The sequence below is a fragment of the Panthera pardus genome, unplaced genomic scaffold, assembly GCF_024362965.1.
Source record: "Panthera pardus isolate Hobbes unplaced genomic scaffold, ASM2436296v1 HiC_scaffold_16, whole genome shotgun sequence".
In the NCBI taxonomy this organism is placed as follows: Eukaryota; Metazoa; Chordata; class Mammalia; order Carnivora; family Felidae; genus Panthera; species Panthera pardus.
The window spans coordinates 152,255,780-152,268,466 of record NW_026526721.1 but is presented as its reverse complement, the minus strand read 5'-3'; the positions used below and the strand labels follow the sequence as shown (position 1 = coordinate 152,268,466).

At 38.4% G+C, this 12,687-nt stretch overlaps 1 protein-coding gene across 8 annotated transcripts in view; it reads left to right on the top strand.

The window, feature by feature from the left end:
* The window catches only part of GOLGA4 (golgin A4), a 126,937-nt gene that overhangs the window by 12,596 nt on the left and 101,654 nt on the right, over positions 1-12,687 (top strand). For 7 of the 8 annotated variants that reach the window (XM_019418680.2, XM_019418677.2, XM_019418682.2 and 4 more), the window contains one exon: positions 1,375-1,464. The exons of the other annotated variant lie outside the window; for it this stretch is intronic. In XM_019418680.2, the coding sequence (XP_019274225.2) occupies positions 1,375-1,464 (90 nt within the window). The remainder of the gene's footprint in view (positions 1-1,374; positions 1,465-12,687) is intronic. 8 annotated transcript variants of the gene reach the window in all.

The window sequence follows — 12,687 nt, the reverse complement described above, 5'->3', positions numbered from 1 at the left end:
GTACACCTGAAACTAATATTACACTGTATGTAACTAACTGGAATTTAAATAAAAACTGAAAAAATACCTTCAATATAGGTAAGTATGAAGGAAACATCTGATTGGTGTCTCTGCTCTCATCTGAATGGCCATTTGTCTCAATACTATTTATGGAACATCTATCTTAATTTGAATGTGACACTTATCGTAAACTAAATACGTGCATGTGTATGCGTGAACATTGTCCCTAATGACCTCTCTGTTCCAGCCTGGCCCTAACAGTGTGTGCCTATAGGATAGATGAGGGTTCCATTTGTTCATTCATTCACTCGTTTATTTAACAGATACTTATTAAATGCCTTTTATTTATGGAAAGCTATGCATATGCAGACTACAAAAGGGTAAGACATCAAGACTGATTTCTGTGTTAGATGTTCTATGTTAGATGAGTTCAGATCTATTTATTATGGGTAAGGGAGGGTCTTAAGGTTTCGGCTTTATACTTTTAGGACTCTTTTGAGTTCACCTTGGAATAGACCTCAACCTTCTAGTTTAAGGTTGGACCCTTTCTCCTGAAGGTTTTCGTACTGAGAATTATAGGAGCCAGGCTGTCCTTTATAGAATTGAATGGACTGGCATCTCAGGATCTAGCTGTGGTGTGCAAGATAGACTTAAAACAAGGCCCTTGACTAGATAAGTGTTTACCTGTGGGGCGCCTGGGTGGCTCTTTTGGTTAAACGTCCAACTCTTGATTTCGGCTCAGGTCAAGATCCCAGGGTCGCGGGATCGAGCCCTGTGTTGGCCTGTGTGCTGAGCAGGGAGCCTCGTGAGGATTCTCTCCCCATCACTCTGCCCCTCCCCTGCTTATGCACACTCCCTCTCTCTCAAAGAAAGAAACATTAAAAAAAAGAAATGTTTTCCTGTGCATTACACAGTATTGAATATTAGAACTGGAAATCACTTTAAAGATTAAATTGGCAACTTTATTGCTTTTAATGAACTTTCAGTTTTGGAATAATTTTGGTTTACAGGATAATTGCCTGAATAGTACAGAGTGTTTCATATACTCCTCAGCTGGTTTCAGTTTCACCTGATGTTATCATCTTATGTTAACTTCACAACCTTATTTTATATGTGAGGACACATAGCCCTCCAAAAGTTAATATAGCTAAGATCATAGCTCTGGTTGGTGGCAGAGTCCTACCGAGGACTGAGTAGGCAGCCTAGGCCTTCTAGTTAATTATGTTTTAGGTATCGTTTTCTGTTTTTCATGTGTTTGTTTTTTTCCTTTCTTTCCTGGGGTTCTTTGGGCGGGGACTGAGAGAAGGACTACACAGTGCATAGCCCACTAGTCAATGAAGTCTTTCTAATTCGTGCAATAATCTTTTAATCTAGGCTCCCTCCAATTCTTCAACACCAACAGGAACCAGGAGCAGGGCATCTTCATTTACAGAGCAACTAGATGAAGGTACACCCAACAGAGAGGTAAGTTTGGAATTTCTTCTAAAATAAACGTCTTACAAGAAGCTTATTAATCTAAAATGTAGGCTACTACATTACTTGGACAGGTCAATTATTTAATTGCTAGGTATTATTTTTATTAGCAGCAATTACTCTTTTTTGGTAAATAGTAATTATGCTTTTGTAAAGTATGTTTTCTTTGAGCATCTTAATTTGAGAGGATAATATACTCTGCCTTTAATATTTGAGATTTATAATAATTTGATAATAATTTGTTCAACATAGCAACATACAGGGAAAAGTTCTATTTTTTCAAGCTATCGATTGGAAACTGTGTAGTAACAACTGATTCTATGTGACTTGGCAGCCAGCAACATAGTTCAGATTAGATTTTTTCAACTTTCTGTCTTTCTGTGAACTGTGATACAGATACAGAAGAGAGTAAAACAGAAATGCACGAGTCAGTCATTTATTATGAAGTAAACCCCATGTAACCACCACTGAAGTCAAGAAAAGGCACATTGCCAGCGTTATGGCACTGTTTTCTCCCCCCAAAAAGATTGCCCTCATCCTGATCTTTTGGTATTTGTTTCTGTCCTTTTCTTTATAGTACCACTTAAGTATGCTTTCTATTGTAAATATTATAAACACTTGGGTTGTTAACAGTTTTTGGTTATTATAAATTATGCTGCTGTGAACATTGTTGTACCTTTCTTCTGGTACACACATACCTGTGTACCAAACGACACAGCATGTCATTTGCTGTGTACCTAGGAGTAGAACACTGGGTCCAAAGGCGTATATAGTTTTGACACTCTAGAAGACAATGCCTGTTGTTTTTCAAAATAGTTGTAGAACTTTACCTTTCCACCAGGAGCTTCTGAAAGTTAGTGTTGCTCTACGTCCTTGCTAGTCTTTAAAATCTCAGCCATTCTGGTGGGTGTATAGTGTTCTCTTATTGTAGTTTTAATTGATGACTATTAACATTGAGCATTTTTCATCTGTGTATTGGCCATTCGATATCTTTTTTTGTGAAGTGCTTGTTGATGTGCTCACTTTTCTGTTGGTTTGTCTTTTGTTGATTTGTAGTTCTTTTTTATATAGTGTGGATAGGAGTTTTTTATTGGCTTTATGCCTTGCAGGTATCTTCTGCCCTGTGGCTTCCCTTTTACCCTCTTAATGGTGTCCTTTGAGGAATTGAAATTCTTAGATTTAATTTAAATTCTTAGCTCTGGTGTATTCATATTTTCTGGCTAGTGTTTTTTTTCTTATTAAAGAATTCTTTTCTTACCCTGAGGGTATTTTCCTGTTTTACTTTTAAAAAATACTTTTTTTTTTTTATTGAAGTATGTTTGACATACAATGTTGCATTAGTTTCAGGTGTTCAACATAGTGATTTGACAAGTCTGTAAGTTCTGCTGGGCTCACCCAAAGTGTGGCTGCCATCTGTCGCCGTACAATGGTATTACAATATCATTGATTACATCCTCTATGCTGTCCTTTTTATTCCTGTGACTTAATCATTCCATAACTAGAAGCTTGTACCTGTTGCTCTCCTTCACCCATTTTGCAAATATTCCCCTCCTGTTTTACTTTTCACATTTGGATCTACATTCCTTTGGGAAATGGTTTTTTTTTTTCAATATGGTGTGAGGTAGGGATCAAGCCTGGGACATCCCCCCCCCCCCCCATAATGCTATCCAGTTGTCCCATTCTTTCCACATTGCTCTACTGTGCTACCTTTTTTCAGAAATTGAGTGCCTATATTGAGTGGATTTGTTTCTGTGCTCCCTATTCTGTACCCTTGTTTGCTTTGTCTGTGATCCAATACCACACTGTCTTAATATTTTATACTAAATCTTTAATTAATGTTTTATTTTAAATCTTACCCTCTGTACAGCAGGTCTTTCCTGTCTTAGTCAATTTGGGGTGCTTTAACAACATTTCATAGACAAGGGCTTAAACAACAAACACTTGTTTCTCATGTTTCCAGAGACTGGGCGATCTAAGATCAAGGTGCTAGCAGATTGGCTGTCTGGTGAGGGCTCTCTTCCTGGTTTGCAGATAGCTGTGTTCTCATTATGTCTTAGCGTGGGCCTTCCTTACTACATGCATCTAGGTAGAGAGGGATGGGTGGGAGTAGTGGGGAAAGACAGCTCTCCTGTCTCTTTCTCTTTTTACAAGGGCACTAATCCCATCATGAAGGCCCGTCCTCTTGACCTTATCTAGCTAATTACCTCCCAAAGGCTCTGTCTCCAAATAACATCACATTTTGAGGGCTGGGGCTTCAACGTGTGAATTTTGGGGGACACACGACAGCACTCCCACCTTGTTCTAGAATGTCTTGTTATTCTTATTCCTTTCCATATAAATTCCATATAAATTTTAGAATCAGATTTTCAAGTCTCACAAAAACAAACTCACAACAAAATAAAACACCAACAGTGACAACAACAAAACAAACCTATAGAGGTTTTGATTGGGATTGTATCGATTCTATAGATTAGGTTGGAGAAAGTCTCAGTATTATAAGTCAAATGTTATAATCTTTTCAGTATTACAAGCAGTACTGTACTGAACATGTACATAAACACTTATAATGCTCTTTTTCTGTAGGATAGAATCCTAGGAATGGGACTGCTGGGTTCTAGGATAGATGCAAATTTAAACATTTTGATGAAAGTTACATTATAACAAAAATTTTTTAACTTTTTATAGATGTCGATTTGATGAAAGTTACATTAAAACAAAATTTTTTTTAGCTTTTATAGATGTTGGTTTGATGAAAGTTACATTAAAACAAAAAAAATTTTGACTTTTTATAGTAGATGTTGGTAGCAAAATAAACACTTTATAGTACAATTATTGCATTCAAAGTTAATGGCATATTATACGGTGCTCTTGGTGAATACATTTAAATGATCTCGCAAGTTGTATAAGCATATGAAGCACATGCATACTTTCTTTAGGATCTTATTTTCTTGCAGCATTGCATCTCTTTCACTTTGTGATTTCGAGTTTAATGCTGTTGAACTTAGTTTATACATGTAACCAATTTGATTGAAATCTGCAGTACTGAGTAATACTCAGTCAGTGTTGATAGCATCATGACTATACTCAGTACATTGGTTGATATTCTAGTATATTGGTTTCTATACAATACAGTTGAAACCCTGAAAATAACTTGTTTTTAGTAGTCGATTGCTACTACTGCTTTTTAAAAAGGCTTATTTTATCCAGGATGCTTAAAACATTTTAATTGAGGGACACCCGTGTGGGTCAGTTGGTTAAGCCTCCGACTTTGGCTCAGGTCATGATCTCACAGCTCCTGAGTTCGAGCCCTGCCTGAGTTCCAGCCCTGCGTGGGGCTGTGTACCGATAGCTCATAGCCTGGAGCCTGCTTTGGATTCTGTGTCTCCCTCTCTCTCTGCCCCTCCCCTGCTCACGCTCTGTCTCTCCTTCTCAAAAATAAATAAACATTAAAAAGATTTTTTTTGGGGGGGGGGACTCCTGGGTGGCTCAGTTGATTAAGCATCCAACTTTGGCTCAGGTCATGATCTCGTGGTTTGTGGGTTCAAACCCCATGTCAGGCTCTGTGCTGACAAGCTAGGAGCCTGGAGCCTGCTTCAGATTCTGTGTCTCTCCTTTTCTCTGCCCCTCCCCTGCTCGTGCTCTGTCTCTGTCTCTCTCAAAAATAAACATTAACAAAAATTAAAAAAAATTTTTAATTGAATATTTCTTTACAAAATAATATTTTTTCCCCAAAACAATCCTTTTTGAAAGGGATGATTTGAACATTCTTTTACAATAGGCTAAGTAAGGTAAAGGTTATCTTTTTATTTCTTCCCAAACTCCCAAATTTCAATCCTAAAGATCCTGTGTTTCAGAGGTTTAACTTCAGAAGTCGTTTCTGATTGAAAGAGTAGCATTACCCTTCATCTCTTTGCTTTTAAAGCATTTTTGACAATTCTAAAAGGTATTTTCGACCACAAAGTACAATGTAGACTAAACCCCAGTTCAGTTTATCTTACAGGAAGTACTTTCTCATTTCATAATTAAGTTACTGATTAAAAGGGTGTATCTGCTTTGCCCTCCCACTCCCTGGGGTTTTGGTTTTGTTAAACCTCTAAGAGGGCGGATACTCCGCATGGGTTAGGACCCTGATTTATTGTTTTCAATGTTATAAGGTTTCTTTTAGCAAAATGTGGAAGTTTAACTCGATGTAAATATCTGTTCACCTCTCCAGTAGATACAGTAAAGTCTTTGTGATTCAGAATGCTTGGGAAGTAGATGGTTTCATTAAGTTAATTTCTTGGTCAATTAAAGGTTTTACCTTTTTTCAGCTATTGCAGAAAATCCTAATATGTCTATTTTCTTGTGTCAGTAAATACTATATGTAAATCTAAATAAGTCGGTCTTTGGTTGCAAGCTTCCTTATAAGGATATAAAAAATCATCTATATGATTGTAGGCGTTGAAGGCAAAGGAGAGCAGACTGAATTTGCACTGACTCTGAAGTCTGTAGATTTCTGACACTCTCTCACCCTGTGTAAATGGCAGATCTGTTCAGTTGACCATATGCTTTCCCCTTGTGATCCTGGGCATAGTCTTGTTTTAACATCAGCGTAGAGCTTCCTTCCGTTTTTGTTGCTTGAGATGAATCTTTTTTGCCTCTCTAGGGCAGGGTGCTTTAGAACAGCTGAGAGTGTAAGAGCATGTGAAAGGCTAACTAGGCCACATAAAGCGACCATAGCCTCCTGCCCTCTGTTCCACTCTGATGACTTTTTTTTAAATTGAGATTAAATTCCTGTAACATAACATTTACCATTTTAAAGTGGCATATGGTACCTTAGTGATACCGTGTATTCATCGTATCTCTCTAGTTCCATGACATTTTCGTTAATCCAAAAAGAAACCCCATACTCATTACGCACTTACTCCCTGCGCTCCCTCTCCCCCAGTCCCTGGTGACCACCAATCTGCTTGCTGTCTCTGTGGATGTGCTTGTTCAGGATACGTTGTATAAACGGAACCATACAATTTGTGACCCTTTGTGTCTGGGCTGTTTTCAGTTAGCATGTTTTCAAGGTTCATCTATGTTGTAACAGGTTTCATTACTTCATTCCTTTTTTATGGCTGAATCTAATGACTTTTCTAAGAGCATGATAATCTATTTATATAGTTTGGAGTGAGACCTGGTATAGACTAGTGAGAAGAGGATGGTTTTTGGAGTCTTCTGGATCAGCCTGGATTTATATCCTAGCTTTGCCGCTTGCTGGCTGGAGGACCTTTGGAAGTTAACTTTTCAGTGACTCAGGTTTTCTCTTTGTCAAATGGAAAGAATAGTACTTGCCTCGTGGAGCTGTGGGCATTGCCAGTAACATGGCATGTAAATCTCCTCTCGCGATGCTTTGCACATAGTAGGTGCTCGTGAAGTTGTTACTGGGGGCAGCCATGGAAGATGGGAAGGCCTGCCGTGCTTGTTCTGCTCAGGTCCCTACATGGAGGGAGGGAAACAGACAGACCATTATGTGGACTTTGGTCCTGGATGTTATCTGTCTTTTTACTTGTTGAACTTTGGAAGGAAGGATTGATACCTTCACTTACCCTGCTCATTAACTTGCTGTTTTTCAGGCACACTTCCCCATAGAGACAGCCTGGAATAGTGGAGGGATCACAGGATTTCATCCCTTACCTGCCATGTGGCTTTGGGCAAAACTGCCTTTAACTTCTGAGAGCCTTAAAATTGTGGTGAAATGCAGATCCCCTTCTTAGGGTCCTTGTGACGAGCAAATGAATTCAGAAGTATGAAAATACTCATAATTTGTGAATCACATACAGAAGATTATTATTATATGGAAACAAAAAGGCTTTTGCTGTGCCTGTCAGTTCTTGGATGGCATAGCACATAACCAATTTTTTGTTAATCGCGACATTTGCAAGTGAAAAATAATGAAGCATTGGGCTGCTTTGGATTGGAATGCTTTCCCAAACTTCAAGAAAAATGTCACTTTTTCTTGTCTTTTTTTTTTGTCACTTTTTGCTTTTCTTACTTATTTTTCTTCCTTTTTTTCCCCCTAAAATTTCATTTTCAAGCAATCTCTACACCCACCACAGGGCTTGAACTTACAACCTCGAGATCAAGAGTTGCAGGCCCCACCAACTGAGTCAGCCAGCGCCCCTCTTTTTTATTCTTCTTAATTGGAGATATCTTTCAGAAATAAAATACTGCCTCTCTAGTTGTCTCTGTCCTTCTGGGTCAGTTTGCACCGTTCCGTGAAATCATCTGTAACAGAGATTCTTGACGCTCTCAGCTTTTGGGAATTCAATTAAAAAAATTTTTTTTAATGTTTATTTATTTTTGAGACCAGGGGAGGGAGGAAGGGTGGACAGAGAGGGAGACATAGAATCAGAAGCAGGCTGCAGGCTCTGAGCTGTCAGCACAGAGCCTGCCGCGGGGCTCAAACTCACAGACCGCGAGATCATGACCTGAGCCGAAGGTTGGTCCCTTAACCCACTGAGTCAGTCAGGTGCCCCTCAGCTTTTGATAATTCTTAACCACATTTTTAGAAATTTATTCTGTTTCAGGGCTATAGGCATTGTTCTTTAGGAATTTCTGAGAAGTATCTTGAAAGTAATGGGTCAGAAATGACCCATTCTTCTTTTTTTAAATGTTTATTTATTTTGAGAGGTGGGAGTGAGGGGCAGAGAGAGAGGGAGACAGAGAATTGCATGCAGGCTCCCGACTGTCAGCACAGAGCCCGATATGGGGCTCGAACACACGAATTGTGAGATCGTGACCCGAGCCGAAACCAAGAGTTGGATGCGCCCCAAGAAATGTTTCTTAAGTTTGGAATTAATTTTGCCCCTAATAGATTGACTTTCAGAGATTTTACTGTTAGACAGTAGATTAGAAGCTACTTGCCCCTAGCCTCTGTCAGTTAATGAAAGTAAAAAATATCCCTGTCAAATTGCCTTGGTATGTACTCAGTTCTCATATTTTTTTCTTTTGATCTAATGATAGGAAATGAGTTATATTAATAGGCTTCCCGCTATGAAGCCAATCTTTCATTCCGTAAATCAACTCTACTAGTGTAGTGTCAGAGTGCATTATTAATATCCTGCTGCATTCACTTTGGTAGTTGCTTTATTTACATCTCTCCCAATTCTATTTGTAAGGGAGTGGTTTGTACTTTTCTGTTTGTGTTATCTTTATCAATTTTAATTAGTTGGGAAGCTTCCTACCTTTTCTTTTCTCTCCTTCCTTTGTCCCCTCTCCATTTATTTAGATCTTCTTTATTTTTTTTCAAAAAAATTTACACTTTTCAGAATATAAGGTTTATACTATTTTTGTTAAATTTATTCACAAGTATTTTATTCTTTGGATGCTACTATAAATTTAATTGTTTTCCTAATTTGGTTTTTTTGTGTTCTCATTGCTACTTTATAGAGATAAAATTGATTTTTGTCAATTGATCTTGTATCCTGCAACCTTGCTGAACTTGTTTATTAGATTCTAATAGTTATTTAGTGGATTGTACAAGATCATGTCATCTGCAAAAGGAAGTAGTTTTATATCTTCTTTTAATCTGGCTGCCTTTTATAACATTTTCTTCCTAATTGCTATGGCTAGGAGCTTCAGTGCAATTTGAACAGATGTGAAAGTAGACAGATCATTCCTGATCTTAGGGGGAAAGCATTTAGTCTTTTGTCATTAAGTATGATGTTATCTGTTGGTGTTAGGAGATTGCCCTTATAATGCTGAGAAAGTTCCTTTACTTTCATAATTTGTTGAGTGTTCTTATGAAGCTGTGTTGAATGTTGTCAGATGCTTTCTTAGTGTTTATTGAGATGGGCATATGGTTTTGTCCTTTATTCTCTTGACATGGTGAGGTATGGTAATTGGTTTTTGGATGTTAAACTAACCTTGCATTCTTGGATATATCCCATTTGTTCATGGTGTATATCTTTTATTGCTGGGTTTGATTTGCTAGTATATTGTTGAGGATTTTTATGTTTCTATTCCTAAAAGATGTTGGCTTGTGGTTTTCTTTTTTGTGATGTCTGGATTTGGTATCAGGATAATATTAGCCTCATCAAATGAGTTGGGAAATATTCCCTCTGTTTGTATATTTTGGGAAGAATTTGTGAAGATTAGTATTAATTCTTCAAATGTTTGGTATAATTCACCAGTGAAGCCATCTGATCCTGGGCTTTTCTTTGTGGGAAGTGTCTGATTACAAATTCCATCTTTTTACTTTTTGTAGCTCCATTGAGTTTTTCTCTTTCTTCCTGAGTCAGTTTCGGTAATTTGTATCCTTCTAGAAATTCGTCTTTATCATCCAAGTTGTCTCATTTGTTGGCATACAGTTGTTCATAGCATTATCTTATAATCCTTTTTATTTCTATAAATGCTGTAGTAATTTCCCCTTTCATTCCTTATATTAGTAATATGAGTCTTCTATTTTTCTTTGTCAGTCAAGCTAAATATTTGTTTGTATCTTTTTGAAGAACCAACTTTCAGTTCCACTTTCTTGTTGAGCGTGCTGAGCATTTTCAGAATTAGAGTGGTGAGCTGATCTTTGATGACTTATTTTTCTTAAGTCTCAGGTGCGCTGGGACGTAGTATCTTATATCTTTAGTAGAATATATTATCACAGGTACTTCTTAAAGTACACATTGTTGGAAATAAAAACAGAATGAGTTTAATGTACCCTAATAGTGAGTATTGCAACTGACATTTGTATATAATAGTGTCTAGGAAGGTAGAAACAGGACTTCTGTCTTCAAAACAGAGACTTACACTCCCTAAGATACTAAACTTTTTAGAGACCTCCCTCTAACAGGAGATACATTAATTCATAGGAGATAAGCTTATTTGTTACATACAGCAGGTGCTACTGGATGCCTTGGGGCAGGCATTAGGACTTAATTTTCTCTTCGGACTCTGGTTCAGAAGGACTGGGAGGGTTAGATCTAACTGCCAAAGTTAGATTTGGTGCCAGGAGCTAAAGTGGAGCTCCCAGCATTGGCAGAAAGAGATTGAGAAAAGCTTTTGCAAACTGCTGCCTAGAACGCTCCGTGGCCCATTATGAGAAGCGGCCATCTCTAGGGAGACTTCGTGACCAAGAACTGAAGCAAACCTCACGTTGGCTTATTGCAACTGAGTCCGTGATGACCCCTGTGTTGCCATAAGGCAGGAAACTCAAACTGGGGCCCAGGGAATCAGATTGATTGGATAAGGAAAGATGAGTACAGAAGGAAGGAGAAAGACAATGCCTTCCTCAAAATGAACCTGTAAATGAAAATTCTGAAACAAATGCTACAAAGGCAGGCAAACAAAACAGGAATTGGAATATGAATTTATCCTAGATGAAATTAAAAAAGACTTTAACGTTTATTTATTTTTGAGACAGAGAGAGACAGAGCATGAATGGGGGAGGGTCAGAGAGAGAGAGGGAGACACAGAATCCGAAACAGGCTCCAGGCTCCGAGCTGTCAGCACAGAGCCCGACGCGGGGCTTGAACTCACGAACCGCGAGATCATGACCTGTGCCAAAGTCGGACACTTAACCGACTGAGCCACCCAGGTGCCCCAAAAAAGACTTTAAAAGAAGTATCTTTAATAGGATACCTGAAGTAATAATTTTCTGAAAAAGAAGATAAAATTGCAGGGAAAAAACAAAAGTAGATTAGGTAGGTCTGAAAAAGAACCGATTAGGAATCCTTGAAGTGAAAAAAAAATTGATATAAAAACGTAAGTCAGAATAAAACAAGTCCCAGTTCATGGGGAAATTAGGGTATTCTGAAAGAATACTGAGTAATTCTATCAAAAACGCACAGAGATAAAGAAATATGTATATGAGCGTAAAAGATCCGGAAGATAGATAAACGCCTTCAACAGATATCTAATTGGAGTTTTCTGTATCTTCGTGAATGTTTAGACACAGAACTTCAATCAGTGTTAGTGCAGCTGATGGCTTCACCTAAGGACTGCACAAGAAGTGAGTTAAGTTCTTAACAGATTTGGATTAGAATTTGAACAGAGTTTGAGAGACACGGAATTGAGACAGAATTTGATTGAGAATATTTGAGAACCGATGTGTAGAAGATTTTCATAGGCACAAGAAGGAAAGAAGGCACGAGGACAGCAAGTGGGGGGAAAAGCCCTTTGGGTTTTGAGGTCGTGTCAATGGGAACGTTTGTTTTCTTTAAGACTTATTTTATTTTTAGAGTGTATAGGAGCAGGAGAGAAGGGGAGAGGGAGAGAGAGGGAGAGCGAGAGAAAGAATCTCAGGCAGGCTCCATGCTCAGCGTAGAGCCTGATGTGGGGCTTGATCCTACAGCCCTGGGATCATGACCTGAGCTGAAATTCAAGGTCGGATGCGCGCCACACCTGGCTTCTACTTGGGCAACAGGCAGGGGTATAGATTGTTGCTTGACAGGACCTTCCTTTGAGACATTTGCTCAACAAGATCTTCCATACTGAGCATCAGCTTTTGTGTTTTTCTCTTAGAATTTCAAATACACTCAACTGTAAAAATGTATTAATTATTTTTTAAATTAATTAATTAAATGTTTAATTTACATCCCAGTTAGCATATGGTGCAACAGTGATTTCAGGAGTAGATTCCTTAGTGCCCCTTCCCCGTGTAGCCCATCCCCCCTCCCACCACCCCTCCAGCAACCCTCTGTTTGTTCTCTGTATTTAAGAGTCTCTTCTGTTTTGTCCCCCTCCCTGTGTTTATATTATTTTTGCTTCCCTTCCCTTATGTTCATCTGTTTTGTATCTTAAATTTCTCATATGAGTGAAGTCATGTGATATTTGTCTTTCTCTGACTGACTAATTTTGCTTAGCATAATACCCTCTAGTTCCATCCATGTAGTTGCAAATGGCAAGATTTCATTCTTTTTGATTGCTGAGTAATACTCCATTGTGTGTATATACCATTCATCCCTCGATGGCCATTTGGGCTCTTTCCATACTTTGGCTATTATTGAAAGTGCTGCTATAAACATGGGGGTGCATGTGCCCCCTCAAAACAGCACACCTGTATCCTTTGGATAGATACCTAGTAGTTCAACTGCTGGGTCATAGGGTAATTCTATTTTTAATTTTTTGAGGAACCTCCATACTGTTTTCCAGAGTGGCTGCACCAGTTTGCAATCCCACCAGCAGTGTGAGAGGGTTCCTGTTTCTCCACATCCTCGCCAGCATCTAGAGTCTCCTGATTTGTTCATTTTAGCC